The sequence below is a fragment of the Homalodisca vitripennis genome, chromosome 3 (genome assembly GCF_021130785.1).
Source record: "Homalodisca vitripennis isolate AUS2020 chromosome 3, UT_GWSS_2.1, whole genome shotgun sequence".
Taxonomy (NCBI): domain Eukaryota; kingdom Metazoa; phylum Arthropoda; class Insecta; order Hemiptera; family Cicadellidae; genus Homalodisca; species Homalodisca vitripennis.
Window position 1 is genome coordinate 117819622 of NC_060209.1, and position 20630 is coordinate 117840251.

At 32.1% G+C, this 20630-nt stretch overlaps 1 protein-coding gene across 1 annotated transcript; it reads right to left on the minus strand.

Moving 5' to 3' along the window:
- Positions 1-935: 935 nt before the first annotated feature.
- On the minus strand, positions 936-20441 carry LOC124357392 (cytosol aminopeptidase-like). The gene is made up of 7 exons (XM_046809150.1): positions 20237-20441; positions 17756-17898; positions 10150-10351; positions 9178-9326; positions 7864-7966; positions 5763-5943; positions 936-1108 (listed from the first exon to the last, which is right to left on the minus strand). The coding sequence occupies exons 1-7, from the start codon at positions 20333-20335 to the stop codon at positions 951-953; spliced, it is 1035 nt and encodes a 344-aa protein (XP_046665106.1). The 5' UTR covers positions 20336-20441; the 3' UTR covers positions 936-950.
- Between the last annotated feature and the right edge of the window lie 189 nt (positions 20442-20630).

Here is a 20630-nt window from a genome sequence, read left to right on the forward strand (position 1 = left end):
CAGGAGAGGAACAACTTTAATATTATTTTAAAAGAATATTCTTAATTCAAATGCATGCATTAGAAATTATTAATAAAACACTTTTTATTTAATTTTACAGTTTTCTATTTAAAAATTCCAAAATAATGACTTTTTAAACTTATATTTATATGAATTTAGTAAATAATATAAACAAAATATAAAAGTTTTCCCACTGACACAAATAATACACACTACACACAAAAATACTTTCTATATAAGTAACAATTTTCAAAATGATAAAAAGCTGGTACCCAACAGAGAATTCTTTTAGAGAAAATAACAATAATTGTGGTATTCTAAGCATATGCTTCTATTCAAGAAATGGATATTTTTGAGAATACAGATTTTTACTTTTTAGTGACTAATATTGTTTTTTTGTCTGATTTTAATTTCTTGTTAATACCAGGGTTTCAATGTTTTAAGCTTAAGAACTATATAAAAAAGTCTTCCGTAACAACCTGTTTAAATACCAATTTATGTAATGTTATAGTTCTGCAGTGTTTAAAATCAAACTTCTGTAATTAACCTCTATGAAACAACTGCCACGCTCCAGTATTTTTAGAAATAAAAGTCTATTGTCGACATAATATACATAGTTTATCATAACAGGTTGTTAGAACTTTAGTTGTTTATATTTATTAGGAGTTGATGTATTGTTTATTTAGGAGTTTATTGTTAATTGCTGATGTTTATTTAGAAGTTACAAGTTAAATTTATTATGAAAATAACTTTTTACAAAATTAGATCCCATTTCTCAAATTCCATAATTAGCTATTTTTACAAATTGTACTCTATCTCGTTTTGCCCAGTATATGTGTATGTTTTTTTTACTGAAAATTCATTATCTCATGAATTTTAAGTCCCAGTATCGTAAGGGAATAACTTTCATTTGGCACCTGATTCAATTACATGTTATTATTATCATCATATTAATGTACAGATATACCTCTAATGTTAATGGGAAGCCTCATAGCAGCAACAGCTTTGAATACACCAAGCATGGTGGCAGCACTAGCATAGTCTGCATCCATCATACGAGAACACTCCTTCCGGCAAAGTCCTCCACAGTTGAAAGTTGTTCCCTGACCTATATGACACAAAAACTTCATTATTGTTGATATATATGCATTTTATACTAAAATTTCAGATCAGTGGTAATCAAGTTAAGTCATGACAGCTATTGAACTAGCTAATAGTAGATTAAGATGTCAACTGACAGTGAGACAAGAGCTCCACTACCAGCTTTGGCTTCCCATTCCTTGAGAAGCAACTAGACAATGACATCTCCTAGTCCACACCAAACAAGCTCTGATTAGTTCATCAACTTCAATTCCTGATCAATTCCTTGATTTAGTAAAAGCTAATGAAATATAAAATTTCTGATTGTTTTAACTGCTCTCTAGTAAACAATGATTGAACTAAGAGTTTACAGAGGAACACAAGTATGTGCTGAAATCTGACAGGATTTTCCAAAACTATGTATAGAGTTCACTATTTACAGTACAATATTTCTTGGATATACAAAGTGATTCAGAACTCTCAACCAGTATTTTTAGGTATTATTCCTGGACTTCAGAGAAATAAAAACCATATTAAAACTTTCAAAACTCAACAACTATACCCGTATAGCCGCCATTTTGTTTTTTCCCTTAACTATTTTAAATTTGAGAATGGCTTGTTGTAATAAATTGAAATTTAGTATATACATTTATAACCTAAAGGCCTAATTACAAAAACATTTCAATTTTTTTAATCTTTATTTTCAAGATAGCGGCTTCCTAAATCTTGCATTCTTAACTTTAAAAATTACATATAATAAAAAAGTCAAAGTTATTACATTTTAGTGAGACAATTTAGTTTCACATACAACAAAAATAAGAAAATCAGTTTACAAATAAGTAAGATAACGTGATTTTTAAAATGGAGTACTAAACAACATCCACTGTGATTATGTTACAGTTTGTGAGCCACAACAATCAGCTGTTTTAATTTTAGCTGCTCTAATCAGATTATTATAACTTACTAGCTGACCAGGTGAACTTCGTTTCACTTACGGTACCTCTTAACATAAACCATATTAATTTAAACCCTTATTATGTATTGCAGAACCGGGTATTCATTCTGATTTACTGTAGAACACAAATGTGCCATACCAATACGACTGTTATCATTATCAGTCTCTTGCTGGTCATCAGTGCGATTAGCGCGTGAGGTAGCTCGCCGCACATTCGATCTACTTCGACGACCTATGTTAGGTCTTTTTCTTCTCGGTATTGTAAGCAGTATCTGATATTAATGTTTTCTTGCACTAATAATGTTAACCTATAATGGCGACAGCTTTTTTTTCACGTCCAGTCAAGACAAACCACAGATTGAAAAATATTGCGTAGTGCGCCGTCCAGATACGTGTGAAAAGAACAAAACAAAAGAAAACACAAACAAACAAAATTAAAGAATGAAATTGATAAATTTAGTTATTACTATTTAAATGATTTATTTTTAACTTTAATGATCAATAGGAATATTTTATAGATGATCTAGCTATAAAGTAGTTAATTTGGCAACACCGGGTCTGTGAATTTCAATGTATATTTCTGAACGCACCCAACACAGACTAATTATGGATACATGAACATCAATCAAACGTTTGACAGGTAAGAACAGTTTGTATGAGAAAATCAAATTGTCGTCTTTAGTATTTTCCTTGCAATTTTGTTATATTTTCTCATCGTTTAAACCTTCCCTGGACTTCCACGAACATTTCAAGACCAAAATTAGACAAATCGGTTCAGCCATTCTCGAGTTTTAGCGAGACTAACGAACAGAAATTCATTTTTATTTATATAGATATTGTTGAACTGTAGTTATATATCCTCACTTATTGCAGGATTTAGGTTTCTTTTGATTAAAATATAAAAAATTAAAAATGTTTAAAATCTACAAAAATAATAACTTTATTTATTTCTAACAAATTTACAAAAATGTTTAGACTATAACAGAGTACAGAATAATTTTGAATTAGAAAACCAATTTCTGCTGTTGGATGAACAGTTTCAGTCCAATATTCAACAATCGATATTTTATATTCCCACAGCCAGTTTGATTACACATCTTGAATCGTGTCAATAGAGTTATCCCCACATGTCAAATTTGATCTTGTACTTTTTTATATATAAATTCAAGGGTTTATTAGCAGCCATATTTAAATTATTATTTTTGTAGGTTATAAACATTTTTCTTTTATTATGTTAAAAAAACACCTATATCCAGCATTAGGTAAGGATATTATGACCACAGTTCAACAACTAACGTTATAATCAGCTGATTAGAGCAGCTAAAGTTAAAACAGCTGATTGTTGTAGCACACAAACAGTGCTGTCGCACAATGGCAGTGGCCATTGTTTAGTACTAAGTTTATAAAGTGCATTATCTCCCTTATTTATTAGCTGATTTTCTTAAACTTATTATCATTGGATCTGTAATATAAAATTAAAGCATCAAAAATATTAAAATATTTTATTTAATTATGCCTTTTGGTTATAAAGATACATAAGAAATTTAAATTTATTACAACCGGCCATTCTAAAATTAGAAATAGTTAAGTGAAAACAAACAAAATGGCGGCTATTCGGGTAGTTTTTGAGTTTTGAAAGTTTTAATATGATATTTTTGTGTCTTTGGTCCAAGAATAGTAGCTAAAAATATTGGTAGAGACTTCTGGGACACTCTGTATTATGACGATAAAAGGATTAAACGGGATGCATCAAAACAGGATATTACGTCATTGGCACAGTATTATACGAGTAACATTGCTATGAACGTAATGTTACATTAGAGCATGTTTAAGGGTTAAGGGTAAGGGAACAGCTTGGTTGTTGACAAATGTTTGTATTCTCACAAAAAATCTCTAGAAAAGTGACCAAATTGCAATATTCTGAAAATGAATGAAATTTGCATCCATTACTTTAAATATAACATGAAATACATACATGATATTTTACATGAAATTTAAATATTTTATGATTACATTTTCATGAATAAAATCTTCTCTGTGTACAGTAAATCTCCAGAACAACGTTAACCAGCTGAAGTGTTTTCATGCTATGTTAAGATTTTGAAAATAATTTACATTAAAAGGATTGTATATATGTACAACTAATATAACATCACCTTGCATTTATTTATTAAGAATGACGCATTCATGTACATTTTATGTATGGCTTGAATAAAGATATTATTGATTGATTGATTGAGAAGGAACACATAAAATAGGGAAGAGTCTAGAAACTAGATGGGCAGCAATTCCTTTCAACTTGTTCCGTCTGTATGATGTGGTCACTGTTCCATATACAATAACTATGTTACTTAAATGGACAAAAATAGAAATAATATAGCAAAGTATATATTACAATCTCTCAAGGATATTTTCATAATATCTGTTACTGTTAAATCCAGGCATTATGTACATATTTTTATAGTAACCTATTAACAATGCTTTCAGATTGATTACGAAATAGTTGTTGATAAGTTAATTAGCTTGAACGTGTTGGTTTGAGACTCAATGTTTTATCTCAATCAGACTCCACAATAAATTTGTTTGATGACTTAAAATTTAAAATTGAGGATTAAAAATATATGTATATTAGATATAAAACCTAACAAATAGTACTTCTTAGACCTGGTACAAGATAAAAATGAATAGTATGCATCCAATTCTACTAAGAGTTTCTAGAAGGCCCTAAGACCTCAACCACCCAGACTACATAAATTTATGGTGACTACACTGGAAACTTCATTTAAAAATCACCCAAGCCCCTACAAATATCATGATTATATTTTCATACCACAATATACGTGACCCATTACTTTCATCACTTACAATTAGTCAGTTATAAATTTACTATACTTTCATAATTTAACTCCAGAAATAGAGGCCTAGACGTCCATTTAGACTATAACTCATCCTCATAGTGATTGACCTGTGCTAGGATCTATAAAACATAATAAAGAACAGTGTCATTCAGCACAAGCTCTACAGTAGTACTGACAAATAATGTTAACAAACAGACATATTTGAACTCATATCTAAAGTCAATAGCCTTAGACTGTGCAGATATCACCTCATCAAAGATTTGCTGCAAATGTGTTCAAAAACAGAAAAAGTGGCATTGCAGACACTGCTGTACTAGCTCGATTGAAATAACTTTCAAATAATACTTTGTCAGATAAAATGATTAAGATTTTCAACTTTAAAATAACACATTGAAGTGGCTATCATCAGCTTAATGCGTTGACTGGGGCAGACGCCTTACAGTGTAAAAGGCTTACTAAGAATAGCGAGTCTCACTCAATATGGACCAGCAGTGAAGGTGTTAAAATACAAAATACACAGTGAATTCAAACATAAATATGTTGAGAATAAGAGTGAAACGCTCATTTTCTTGTAATTTTTAACAACTCGCAATGCTCACACAAAAGCTACAAGATTGAATATTTTACAAATTAAGTAATATTTATCAAGGCTATAAAAACTCACAATCAGTATGGTTTAATAATAAACGTTTTAATGTTTAATGTTCATTACCTGAATAATTAGGGATTGAATGTGTTTTTAGCTGGATTTTTAGTTTTCTAAAGAAGAAAACACTGTCAACTTCTACAATACAATTAATTAACTGTATTTTCTTAGATAAGATTTATTCCTAGATTTTATTTCCTTGAATACCATGTAGCTCACTTACCAATCATGATGTATGGATTAACTTTTGGGTCATCACTGCAGTAATTAAGATCAAGGAACACTGGAGGTTCTATGGAACTGCTACCAATCGTTAACAAAGCTGCCATATGGTTCTCTTTCATCCAGCGAACATCACGAGCAAACACTTGTACACCATAGGGACACAAAAGATCTCTTGCTCTCTATAAGTTGAAGAAAAACTTTTGTAAATCTATTTTAAAACAATCATATTTACTGTTTGTTTTTTAATGAAACATACAAGTAGCATAAACTTAATAATAGCAACTGATTTCTATTTAGTAAGTTCAGGTTTTTTATCAAGAAAACAATTTTAATATTGAAAATGAAACTGTGTGAGTTTCTTTAAAAAAAGACTCTTCTTTTGTTTAGTTAATTAATATCTGATATAATATCAAACTATAAAACATGGTTATGTTATTTTCAGCCAAACTGATTACTGTTATTTTTTAGGGTATTTAACATGAATTTTAAGCAGTCTGAACTTGTTATTCACAAAAAAATACCTCACTTATTTGTTTTGTTTTGATTTCCAAAGTTTTCCATTATTTAATACATAACAGGACATTTTGTTTTACTAGCCACAATAATAAGATATATTTCCATTGTATTTTATAATACCTAGTGTTTTAGAACTTCCTGTCACTGAACCATCTGGCTTCTGAAATCACCAGTGTGTAAGTACATTACTTCTGAAACTACAGAACTAACGTAATTACAGAGGGTGCAAAGAGGTGTACCGAACCCCCTAAATTCTTACATGAAATTTTGCAGTAACATATGACAGTGAGACAAGTATGTAAAACAACAAGTACAATACTAATATAAACTGGATATGATTTGTACTACTCATCAGATACTGATCGCCTACTCTGTAGGCGTGTGGCATGTTCTTGTGAAATATAAAGCACACAGACCGCTGAACAAAATAAATAAAAATTAGTTGGCCAGAAGTAACATGTGATTTTTATGTCTGCATTTTAAACTGTACCATTCAAGACCCTCCGTTATGATTGCACTCACAGAGACACAATGTAAATCCGCCCTTGTTCTGAAACAATCTAACCTCTGGAAGCATTTGGCCTTTACTACCTACTTAGGATTAAGAACACCAAAATATCGCTTCACCTAGAATCGAGAAAACTCCATCCTCTAGGGTTGATTATTATTCCTTCAGTATTGTTTTATGTGACAGTCTTGATCACCACCACCTTGGAATGGTTACACATAAACATTCTTCTGTAGACAGTAATCCTATTTAATCTATCAACAGCAGTCAGACTTGTTCAAGTTTTAGTCTTGTTAGATAGAGAACCATTCTATTTTTGTTTCTATTACAATGTTTATTAACTTTATTAAGCTGGTTTTCTTTAATCAATAGGTTACTTGATAACACTGAGTGGCCTAACATATAGAATATAACATCTGTTATTGTTTACTCCAACCAACCAACCAAATTACATTGTATGAGCATATTCTATTCTAATATGGTTATAAAAACTGAGAGTAATATAAATAAAAATACAAAAAATACATTTCTTTTCTTGGTAGCTAAATAAGGGAAATAAATTATACAGATTATAATGAATTATAATATAAACGTTATGATATAACACTCATACACCTCTAAATCTTTATATAAGTGGCTGAGTTAAACACCCACTTCCTGGTCGTGTTTTTAACAATACTTCATGGTCATCAAGTTTCATGGCAGCAACATCTTGTGGTAATTATCCTTAGTTCGTGAGGCCCAGATTTGTTGTATTCGAATCAAAAGGAAATATTTTCATATTGAAAATGATTGAGGAAATTTTAAAATATCAGAAAGAAAATGTTTTGGATTAGGACATTAGAATAATTTTTTTCTTAATAAGTAAGTCAGTAAATGCTTCATCTTAGGCTTATTGACATTACCATACATCATTGCATTATAATAAAATATTATTATCAGACTTGAAGGCTAGAACTATAATTAATTATACTAGTGTAAACTCCTTGTATTAAAAATTAATATGGAACTTATATTAAATCCTTGAAGAAACCAAATATTCCCTTTGTAGCATACTTAAATAAATACCTGTTACCTGAGCAAATTGTGTTGGAGTAACAAAATTAGAAGGAGTTTCACATAAGCAGCGTACAATATTCTGAGATTCTGCTTTGGTTAAGCCTCTCATCCAGTCATCCCTGAATAACATGAATGACCATTATTCAATAATACTCTTATGGAATCTTTACAGTTCAAGATAAATGAGCTGATAATGGGATGTTGGACATTTGCGATTGCTATATGGACTGAGTGTTCCACTTTCTGTTGTGAAGGTATGTAATGGGTTTGTACTCTTGACTTCTGTGCAGTGACAACATCTGGGTTCATTTTCTCCTGTCTAGACTTTAAGGTGTTGACAGATATGATACTATTTTCCTTTTTCTTTTTCAGTAGCAGTCCATTGCCTCACACTGTACGTTTTAAGTACATGTTTATGTATTAAGTTTTTTACATCCCAGGAAGAGGAAAAATTTCACCCCTCAAAATGTAGTATTATACATTTTGTAACATATAATGATGGTAAATGTCCGAAATCCTATTATTCTTTCAAACCTTCCATTGTCAATAACCAAACTTTAAACAAATAATCAAGGATCTGATGTGGTAGTTTAAATTGTAAAAACCTCAAGACAACATAAAAAGATTTACAAAATAAAAAGTACAGCATTAGTTTCAAATGGTTAGAACCGTTGCACAATGAACCCTGAGTAGAAAATCAGAATGGAAGTTAGTGTGTGAGAATGCACAGTAATATGTATAAAGTCTTCAGTATAGTTTTTCCTTTTAAAGATTTTAATTGTAGAGGAAACATTAAATTATTGAGATTACAATTGCTATAAATTCACTTTCATAATTATTTTACACTAAAAAAATATAATATTGCAACCAGAAAAATACTTTTAGAACTGTTTTACTCATAAATGTAACTAAAATGTGTACTAGCCCAACTGGATTATACTTCATGAATTTGTAAAATTAATTTTAAAACATTTTTGTTTTTTATTTATGAATGATCAAAAACACTGTCTTATTTACACTATATTCTGAAATAAATGTGAAATGGCATCAAATTGCTCACATCGTATATAATATTTACAGAAATATTATAAATATGTTTAGAAATATTTTTTTATTAGAACCAAGCAGCTGTAAATATGGTTATATTTATGTTTCAAAATATTTGGTGATGAAGACCCGAAATATATAAGTAGTATAAACTACCACTAATTTATGATTGTACTTAAAATTCAGACTGTGCAACTGTAATTTGGTTCATACATGGTATACACAAAAAAGGATGTTTAAGACATTCTGTAACTTACAGCACTCCGCTGTACATTCCACTTACTCAGCTGTCTTGGCCTCATCAGTGACTCCTGCACCTTCTTCCTTTAACATGGATAGTTTTGTCTGAGTAGGTACATCAGAGTAGTACCAGAGTCCCAGAGCAGACCCTTCAGCTGCAGCTTCCGGTCGTTTGAAGTCTTCCACAACAACCTTGAACATGGAAAGTTTACTCTAAGCAGATAAGTTGGAGCAGTACAAATGTCTCAGAGCAGATTCCTAGCTGTCGCTTCCAGTCCTTTTTCAAGTCCTCCAAAACAACCATGAATATGGAAAGTTTACTCTAAGTGGATAAGTTGGAGCAGTACAAATGTCCCAGAGCAGATTCCTAGCTGTCGCTTCCAGTCCTTTTTCAAGTCCTCCAAAACAACCATGAATATGGACAGTTTGTCTAAGTGGGTAAGTTGGAATGATACAAAAGTCCCAGATCATATTCCTAAGCCATCGCATCTGATATCTAAGTAATATACATGCCAAATTTGGTCTAAATCTGGTACCAGGTTTTGTTTGATTGAGTATCAAACATTCAAACACCATCCCAAACATGTGCATTTATAATATTACTAGGAATATAGAATTAAATTATCTTTATTATACAGTTTATAATTTGTATAATATTCAATACACATATAGAATAAAGTTGTTTGTTGCAGGAATATAACATCAGTGGAGAGGAGGAATGAGCTCTGTCTTTTTGTACCTTAGTTGGTACAAAACAACCTCATAATGTTGGCACTGAAACAACAAAGACAAACTTCAAAGCTCTTTTTAACACTTATGTAGGATTGAAGACTCTTGGAGCAATTGGTAAAAATAGTAGTAAATAAATGTTAATAAAACCATACTTATTCAATATATTTTATTTTGGGGACGAGGCCTTACGAAACCAAAGGGTTCATCATCAGACGACTCCACATATTTTGTTATATATTACAAATGATAGAAGCACATTCAGAATAAACAACTGTAGCCTCACCTCTGTCACTCCAACTTTCTGAAGTTCTTTGGCTCCAACCCCTGTGGCAATCCTTACATTTTCTGCCTCTTCATCAAGATACTCAGCATCACTGAATTTTGTGTTCTTTGGACCCATTCCTGACACCGCTATAGCAGGGTATTCTTCACTTAAATTTGACAGTATTGTGACTTTTCCAAGTTTACCAATATCACCTCGTAATCTACAAAAAATGTAGACCAAAATAATTTGATTTAAAACAAACAACAGTATAATACTCTTATATGGTAACTAACTGTAGTAAACTTCCTTGCAAGGTTTATCTATGTAAAACACATCTAAACTCACAATTTAAAAGTTTAATTTTAGGAAAAATCAAGCAATTTTGGTTTGTTTACCATATGAGAAACTTTGAAGATAAAGAAATAGACAGAACAGAAATTGAAGGACAAGTTGAAAAAATGACAATCAAAATTTACAGTAGTATGGCTAGAATTGTTCTCTACAAGAGATATACTGCAAGTAGTAGGGGCTAGATCAAATACAAATTAAGTTTTATTGTAAATCTGGATATTTTGATGGTGAAAAATATCTTTACTCTAATGTTCCTGCTTCAACCCACCTATCATAGAGCGTAGAAAACTATGTTTGTTACATTTTGGATAGTTCTGTGTTGGCCATTGGTATTATTGCATCTCTAGACAGTGTTAATTTAATTATTAATAACTGTAAATAAAACTTATTTTAGATTCTGGCAAGTAAAATTGTAGTATCACATGCCAATATATCACTATAAAATGCTGATTAATATATTATATGAATTAAGTCCACCTGCCAGATAACCAAATGTTTAAATATTTTGCTAATGACATGACAAGGCCAATTTTCTACATCTGTTAAGATGTGGTGTTAATGTTTAATAAAGAGGAAAGAAATACATAATGCTAGCTTATAATCTGTTTCCAATGTTATCTCAAATCTTTAATTACTCTAGCCAAACAAGTTTTGTATGAAATCTCTGAAATATTATTTGAATGTAAATGTGGCCAAAAATTTAAGAGTTTATGAAAATAATTTAATAAACTGTGAACCATTTTAAACGTTTTTAACTTTTAGTCAAAGAGAAGCCCTAATGAAAATAATCAGTAAGAAACCAAGTTCTATAACAGCATGTAAATTACTATATAACATTTTAAAAACAAAAAATAATCCCAAATACTCTCTTTTTTTGTCTTGGTGTCCTTGTATAATTCTGAAGATGGTTGCTTAATCTATATTCCATTCCTGTTAACTGGTTCATATATTTTTCTAAGGATCTTTTGTTCCTATTTTTCAAAATCTTTTGTTTAGGTCTGGCCATGAATTTATGATACTTCTCTTGCGTATAGTGCTTCAGAGAGTATAACAGTGTTATAGTGGCTGACTTTTGAATTGATAGATATTTATTTTTTATTATAGTAATTCCAGATCAGCAGCTGTAGGCTTCCTGCTGTTTTGTGCTTGTGTTTGGTTTACTACAAAGTTGAGTTCAGATGGTCCAGCTTTCCCCTAAATATTTAAAGTGGAGGATGTAGATATTTTTCCGTAGTATGTTTTAATGAAGAGAGGTGTTTGATGTTAATCATTCTACGAATTGTGTTATCTCATGTTAAATTTGATAAGCAATTTTTGAGGCGGTATTTTGATGTTCCCTTGTCTCCCAGAATCCGATGACCAGGTGTATAATGTACCAGACGTGTGGTCAGTATATTGACTAATCCCCAGAATAGTGGATTCATTTACATCTTTTCCATCATACGAATGTTGATTTTTCATAAAGATTTAATTAATTTATACATTTATATTTTAACATATTAAATTTATAAGATAATATGGATCTTGATATAGAAGCATTCATTATCATAACTAAATTTACTGTTCTTTTACAAATACTTACTAATTCTCTTACAAATAACACGTTTTAAATTTTAAGCTCATTTATTCTGTATACAGTTTTACTTTTTAGTTCTTGGTGGAATGATACCTTTATTGATACCAGCACACTATACCTATAACATTAGTTAACACATGAATGTAATTTCATTAGTAATTATTTAAAAAATGTGCAGGTCATTGTTTTTAATTTTGAGATCATTGCAGAATAGTTAAACAAATAATATTTGAGTTTGCACAAGTGTCAATGCTCCAACCTGGGGCCAGTGTCAATACCACAGTTTGTGAACCCAGGATAGTGGTCCAAATCCGCACAGTCCAAGCTGGGACACCATCCAATTTGTCACCACTTCCCAACCAATATATCACTGCTACCCTCTACAGGTGATATATATATATATATATAAATGAATGTTTGTGTGTTTGTCCTTTATGGAATCGTAAACTATTTGTCCAATCATTATGACAGTTTGTATGTATGTGTAATTTTCCATGTAGAAGGTTTATATGCTATGCCCATTGATGTAACTCGCCACCAGGAGGCGCTGCAATAGATAAAAGTTTTCAAAGCGCCTGCACATTATAAACTGCAATTACAAGACAGTTATGTATATTAATAGCCAAACACTATTTGAAGGCGCTAAATTATTATGTATATTTGTCTTTAAAATAACTTTCTGGTTGAACTTAAAGCTTGAGGTTCGGACCAATTTATAATAAAATACATGTACGTGTACAATGGCTGTAAACATACACGTTTGACAAATTTCCTTGGTCGTGGCAACAAGACAAACTCTACATCGGTACCTATTGGAAATATAATTCACTTGAACCAGAAGTGCTCATATACAGGCAAAGTGTACGAAAAGCGTGCGAAGTCCGGGAAACAGCTAGTATTGTGTATTGTTTCATTTCGTGTATCTTTTCCCTAAAAATCTGAGTTAATGCTCACTTTCTGTGTGGGCATGTCAATGAGATCAGAAAATGTTTTCACTTCAAAATTTGACATAGCTGGCATTTCTGATTAATGATTGAAGCTAAGTATTCAGTCCATTGAGGGTGTTTTCCTGATTATGCACTACTGCAAAACGACAAAATTTGGCAAATTAGTGGTGGAGCAGCTGTGTACATCACGTAGGGTTTGATGTTTAAAGTTCTCTATGGCTCACCATCTGAGTACTCAGCTAGGCTTGAATTCATCTAATTAAAATTGTCTTGTCTCGGATGTCCTATTACTGGGAGTGTTTAGTCAATCTTCTGGGATAGGACCTTTGATGGACTTTGAAAATGCACTTCTGACTTTTATGGCTGCTTATAGGCGTATCTTGAGAATAGGTAGTTTTAATATTGATTTACTGTTTACTAAATCAAAATTTTAACTTCTGCCGCTGATTACTATGTATGTTCATGTAATCTTACTATATTACACTTTGAGCAACACATCATGCTCTTTTCTTGACCTCATGGTGATTTGTGATCAACAAGACAAAGTGTATCATACACAACTTCCAATTCTAGCAGTTTCTAAACATCATCACATCCATTGCATTTTTAATTTTAAAATACAAAAGGTCAAAATTCAATAAATAAAATACAGAGATTTTAGAAATATGGATGAGGCTACTTGTGGTGGTAGATGTTCTCCAAATCACATAGCAGAGAATTAAGAATTTAGATTGTGTTGATTACACTGTTAACGGTTTTAATGGTTTTATTTTAGGGGTTTATGACAAACATGCTCTACTTGTTTGTAACCAAACATTTAACTAAGAGGTGCTCTTTGGCATAGATAAGTAAAGTTCTTAGCCTGATGGCTTCTTTTAAGGGGAAGTCGGATGGGCCTATCCCCGCAATGTTAATTTGATGAATTTTAGGTACCATTATCTTAAAAACTATAAATGGTAGCCAGTTAATTCTTTTTTTATTCTGCTCCTTGTACTTTTTCTTAGCATTTTGAATACAGGGTTATAAAAAAAATTTTTTCATATAAAAACGTGTGACATTTTTTTTTCTTTTTATACAAAAAAATATCATAAAAAATTACAATTTTACCCTGATGTATAAAATTAAGTACTGAACATAAGGCAATAATATGTATTCAAAATGTAGATTATTACTTAGGGAACAAATTAAAAAAAGAATCAACAGGCTACCTATAATAGTTCTTGAGAAAAGTGTACCTATCGAACAAAAAACATAGTTTTACAGAAAAAGCATTTGAAGTTCATTGTAACCAACTCTATAAAAATACAAAAATAAACTACAGTTAATAGTGTCCAGGGGGCATATGCTGGGTTATCTGGATCCTCTTCTTCCTCAAGCAACTCTTCCAGTCTTAATTTGGTTAATTTTGCCCTCTGGCACTTCTTTTCTAATTCCTCGATGGCATTTTCTGCTTGTCGGATTCGGATCCCATCTTTCTGTTTCATTTGTCTGACCAAATTGTTGCCAGGCTTGTAGCCTAATTGTTAAAGCTAAACATCTCACAATATTACCTTGATTGAAGCAAGCAACTGTGACTTCAATAGACGCTATCTGTACAAACCTGGAGACCAACAAAGTGACTGTAAATGTTTCACATACTGGACTATCAGACCACACAGGACAATTTTGTACCATAGAGCTACCTGAAAGGTGTTCAGTCAAATCGTTCACACAAACGTACGCAGACATCTGAATAAAAGAAATCTTTCTGAATTAAAAAATCTCGTAGCTGCAGAAAACTGGGAAAATGTCTTAAACACTGACAATGTTGACGAAGCATATAATAACTTCAGTAATACCATTGTAAGAGCTTTGGACTGTACATGCCCATACAGAAAGTCGCAGATTACCCAGCGACGGTCACATATAAAGATGGTCTACAATGAAGAAACAAAGGTCCTGAAAGATGAATTTCTTAAAGCTCAAGAAAATTATAGATTGACAGGAAACCAGGAAGACAAAGCTGAAGCTGCTAGGAAAAGAAAAAGAAAACCTATGACTTGAAGCTTAAACAACTTAGAAGTGAAGCAAGCACTGAACACATTGCACAGGCTAGTAACAAGAGCAATGCAATATGGGGATGTCATAAACAGTGAACGGAAAGCAACACATGAAACTTCAGAAGTAACTATGACATGCTTAAAAATTGGTGAACAGGAAGTGACAGATGCTACAAAAATTGGCAAATAATATTAACTCCTCCTTTTTTCAAAAATTGCTGAAGAGACACTTAGGAACCAAGTGAGGCATAACTACTCGCAGGAGAACCTCACTGAAATTGCAACCCCTCTATCTATCCTTCATCCTGCAACAGCTGAAGAAATACAGGCAATTATAAATTCCATTAAACCAAAATCATCAGCAGGTATTGATGACATATCTTCAAAAAATCATCAAAATCTGTGGAAGAACTCTTCTGACTCCAATTTTAGCTATCTGTAACAGGTCCCTTTACCAAGGCATCTTTCCCTCCAGACTTAAAAATTGCTAAAATATATCCCAAAACACAAACAAGGAAAGAAAGATGAACCAGCCAACTATAGACCCATCTCTCTCCTACCTACTACTTCAAAAATTATTGAGAAAATAGTTCTTGCCAGACTACTCACACACCTTCAACAAAATGGCCTCTTGACAGACAAGCAACATGGCTTTACAAAAGGGAAGTCAACAACAACTGCAATTGCTGATCTGGTAGAGTTCATAGTAGAGAACATAGAGTCCGGCAACACCATCTCCAGCGTATACTTAGACCTGAGTAAGGCATTTGATTGCCTTGGTCACGATCCTCATTTTGGCTAAATTAAAAAGCCTAGGCATTATATAAAACAGCCCTAAAATGGTTCGAAAGCTACCTGAAAGGACGGACCCAAGTAATAAAGGTGAAGAAAAAATGAACATGGGCAAACAAGTACTGTGCGATCAGATCCAATACCAACAAGAAGAGGCGTACCACAAGGATCAGTCTTAGGGCCAGTACTATTTATTTGATTTACAAATGACCTACCAAAGTACATGACACCATACAGTGAAACAATTATGTATGCTGATGACACTGTGCTCTTATTAGCCAGTAATAATAACGAACATTTGGAAATTGACACATACATATCTGTCAACATGGCACAACAATACTGCATGAGTAATGACCTTGTTTTTAATCAAAATAAAACTAAACAGATGTATTTTGGAAGAAATAGAAAGGACTCAACAGCACTCCCTGATCTTCAGAATGTAAACATGCTGAAACACCTAGGTGTAACACTTGATAGTGATTTATCATGGAAAAAATCATGTAGACAATCTGTGCAAAAAACTAAGCTCTGCCATATTTGCCATAAAAAGAAACCTCAGCAGTCAGTTCACCAGAAGCTTCAAAAATAGCATACCATGCCCTTTTCCAAAGCCACTTACAATATGGAATAGTTGTTTGGGGGGGAACTTCAAATGCCAACCTGCAGCGCCTACTGAAATTGCAAAAGAGGGCTCTCAGAATAATGACTGGTCAAGGCCCAAGAGAAAGTTGTAGAAATACATTCAAGGATTTGAAGATTCTTACAGTTATTTCCATTTACATATTGGAAACTGTTCTCTTTTGTGTTACTAGAGACCTAACAAGGCATAGAGATCTGCATGGACACAACACAAGACATGCAGGCAACTTCCACCTTCCGGCACACAGAACAGCCACCTATGCAAAAAAACCATCTTATGCTGGAAGCAAGATATATAACACACTGCCAGAAGACTTGAAGACCAACAGCCCACAGAACCTGAAGAAGGAACTCCGGACCTGGCTCCAGGAAAAGACCCTTCTACAGCATGGAAGAGTTTCTTCAATTGGAGGGACAATGCATGAAGACCCAACTCATGAGGAAGAAGATATTTTTTGTCTTTAAAAAACTTGACATGTATTCTAATCTTGATGATTATGAATAAAGAATTTCTGATTTCTGATTTCAACAGCCTCATATACACCTAGTTCAAGGGTTGACCTTAGCATAAATGTATTTTAGGAAGTCGAGACCAAATTATGTTTGTTGACGGATTCATTGGGGTTTTGTGTACCTCCGTGTAAACATTTCCTTAGAAGGTCTGGTGAAGACAAGTCCCTAAATATTGGTTTTATTTTGTCCATTACCACCTTTAGTGCAGGTGGAAATGATCTTTATGATCATTAGGCCTCCTTATTGGCCATCGCTCTCTGGTACTTGCACGTCAAAATCTCTTTGCAATTCTTTAGAAAAACAGCTAGTAAAAAAAGAACTAACCATCAGAAAATCATAAGTGAAGTATTTTCTGAAAAAGAATGAAACAGGGAATACAAAATCACAAAAAAAAACAATTTTCGGTAAAAAAAAATATTTTGCCCATCCGAGTCCCCTTAATTGTTTTTATAGAAGAGCAAGGTGTTCTCAAGGGCACACATTAATGGATGGCTATTGTCACCTCAGGAGTAGAGTAAAACAATTTTTGCACAGTTCTAAATAGGTTTGAGATATTGTAATAAAACTGTGAGTGCAACAATTTCATGGTAAACTTGATTTTGCTTAAAAGACCAATTAACAAAAGCAAAAACAAAACATTGGTTTTTTACTGTTCAACAATGTCTAAAATTAATCATTGCCTATATAGAGATTACTTTTTTTATTTACAAGTAAGAGGATCCACCCTACTAACACATAAAACAGTTATAAAAATACTAGTTTACCCATTTAGTGCATTGATCACTTTCCCACCAGTAATCTGATCCACTTTGTAAGCTCCAGGGCTGAGTTCAATACATGTCTCTTCTTTACTCTTGTTTTTACCTTTGTCTTGATCATACACACCAACAACAAGACCTTTGGCACCCTAGAACCAGTTCACAGGACACTTATATAGTATTGCATTAGAACAGTATGTATAGATAGCATCACAGAAGTAAGACAGTCAAACAGAAACATTTAAAAAGTAAAAAATAAAGTTTTTACAATGTTATATTTTCTACCAAATTTAATTTACCGAGAGTCTCAATCTCTGATGATGCGAGTGTCATCACACACCACTACTGTGCCCCTTGGTAGCAAGTGTGTTATATATCTATACTATTCCTGATATAGTATATAGTGTCAACACTTTGGCTACCTAGAGTCTCAATCTCTGATGATGCGAGTGTCATCACACACCACTACTGTGTCCATTGGTAGCAAGTGTGTTATATATCTATACTATTCTAGATATAGTATATAGTGTCAACACTTTGGCTACATAGAATCTCAATCTCTGATGATGCGAGTGTCATCACACACCACTACTGTGTCCCTTGGTAGCAAGTGTGTTATATATCTATACTATTCTAGATATAGTATATAGTGTCAACACTTTGGCTACCTAGAATCTCAATCTCTGATGATGCGAGTGTCATCACACACCACTACTGTGCCCATTGGTAGCAAGTGTGTTATATATCTATACTATTCTAGATATAGTATATAGTGTCAACACTTTGGCTACCTAGAGTCTCAAGCTCTGATGATGCGAGTGTCATCACACACCACTACTGTGCCCATTGGTAGCAAGTGTGTTATATATCTATACTATTCTAGATATAGTATATAGTGTCAACACTTCGGCTACCTAGAGTCTCAATCTCTGATGATGCGAGTGTCATCACTTACCAGTACTGTGATTTTCAGTAGCAAACAAGGTGACAGTTGTTTTTGCTATCTCAACAAACACTAATTGTTATTTTTATGAATAAATAAAATTTTTAATTATACACTAAAACTTATGTCTTTTTTCAGGAGTTTATATTGTAATTTTCAAAAAGGTAGCATCAATGGTTGTATATTTTTTGTTGGTTTTTTTGGCATTTAACCAAACTATATCATCTGAAAAAATTACAAAAATTGTTTTGGAGCGTACACATATGGAATTATTTATAAGTCATTTATACAAAATATTAAAGAGTATTTTTTGTATATTACGTGGTGTTTACAAAACATTGAATTTTTATAGAGTTATTGTAGACTATGACAACTTGTTTTGTTTACTGGCATTGTGACAATATTATTCTGTGAGAGAAAAATATGCTTTTCTTATAATTCTATCAAACAAACACTCTCAACAGGTGAATTTGAGAAACATAAGGTAGTTTTTGTCTCTTACTCTTCCCAATCTTGGTGAAAAAATGGTGATCAGAAATTTAAACAGCAAAGTTTTTAAAAGAATTTAAACGTAGTAGAAATAATTTACTCCAGATATATAATCTTTTATATTTTAATATACAGTGGTATATCTTTATTCTCTAATTATAATCTAGCTCTTGTTCCAACGAAGTAAAAATTACTACAAGATTGTATATTATATGTTTACCAAATAACATCTAAAATCAATTATGGACAGGTCTGAGACTAGCCCTAAAATTTTTATTTTTATTTCTCTGACATTAGACATTAGACATACTTTATTTGCACAAGACGTTTACAATATGTACATACACATAGAAAAACAGGTGCATCGTCAAACCTTATAAAAAATTAATAAGGTCAATTCGTATCAATTTACAATTACAGAGAAAATAAAATAATTATCCTAAAAACCAAGACACAAATCACTTTCAAAATATTCTTGTAATGAATAAAATGCTGTGTTTCAATAGTTCATTTTTCAATTTTTCTTTGAACTCTTTTTGGTTCATTTCCTTATATGCCGCAGGTAAACCATTGTACAGCTTCAACCCCGCATATATAGGACTTTTTTGAAAAAGAGCTAAGCGATGGGATGGATATCTTAAAACGAGGCCATTTCTTGTAACCTTGAGGGACACCTGTAGATATATCCTTCCAATTAGAAAAAAATTTTGAATTGTTATCCAATATAACAGTTCTTTGTTTTCGATCTGTGAGATAGGATTTCAACAGACTAAAGCAATTTTTTTTTTATACCGTAATCGTTTAATTTGAGTAACAATACTCCATGGTCCACGCAGTCAAAGGCCTTAGACAGGTCACAGAAAACACCCGCTGTAGCCTGCGACCTGTCAAGTGCCACCATCACCTCATTTGTAAATTCTGTGAGAGCTGACCTTGTCCCAACATTTTTGAAGTTAATTTTATGCTCAACAAGTTATTTTGCTCTAGTACATGAAAGCTGATTCCAACCTGATAATTTGATAAGATTAAAACTTTTAAAAATGTTATAAATTTACCTGTGCTGAACTGCTGCTACTTTCTGATGAAAATCTTGGAAAAAAAGGAAATAAATTTTGCCTAAATACGTTTTGTGTTAATTTTCTGAGTGAATTCATTTTTAAAGATTGTTGAAAATATGTGTGTTTCTTGTGGATGTTACTGTATTACTGACAACAATGTTGAACTTAATAAACATTGTAAATGGTGTAGACATCAGAGTCTGTTGTTTCAGACATATGTTTATCTTGTTGTGAAGTTTTACCACATAAAAACTATACAGTTAATCCCAGGTGATATAAAACTGCATAGCAATACAAAGCAACTTCTTTACTGATTAAATAAATCAAACATAAATATATGTGGACTAAATTATTTGACTGATTTTGGAGTGTAAAATCTAAGTATAATACT

Coding starts and splice junctions, on each gene's coding strand:
- LOC124357392 (XM_046809150.1), bottom strand. CDS start 20,335: ATGAATTCACTCAGAAAATTAACACAAAACGTATTTAGGCAAAATTTA. Junction 17,899..20,236: donor GTAGCAGCAGTTCAGCACAG/GTAAATTTATAA, acceptor AACTGGTTCTAG/GGTGCCAAAGGTCTTGTTGT. Junction 7,967..9,177: donor GATGAGGCCAAGACAGCTGA/GTAAGTGGAATG, acceptor CATGTTATTCAG/GGATGACTGGATGAGAGGCT.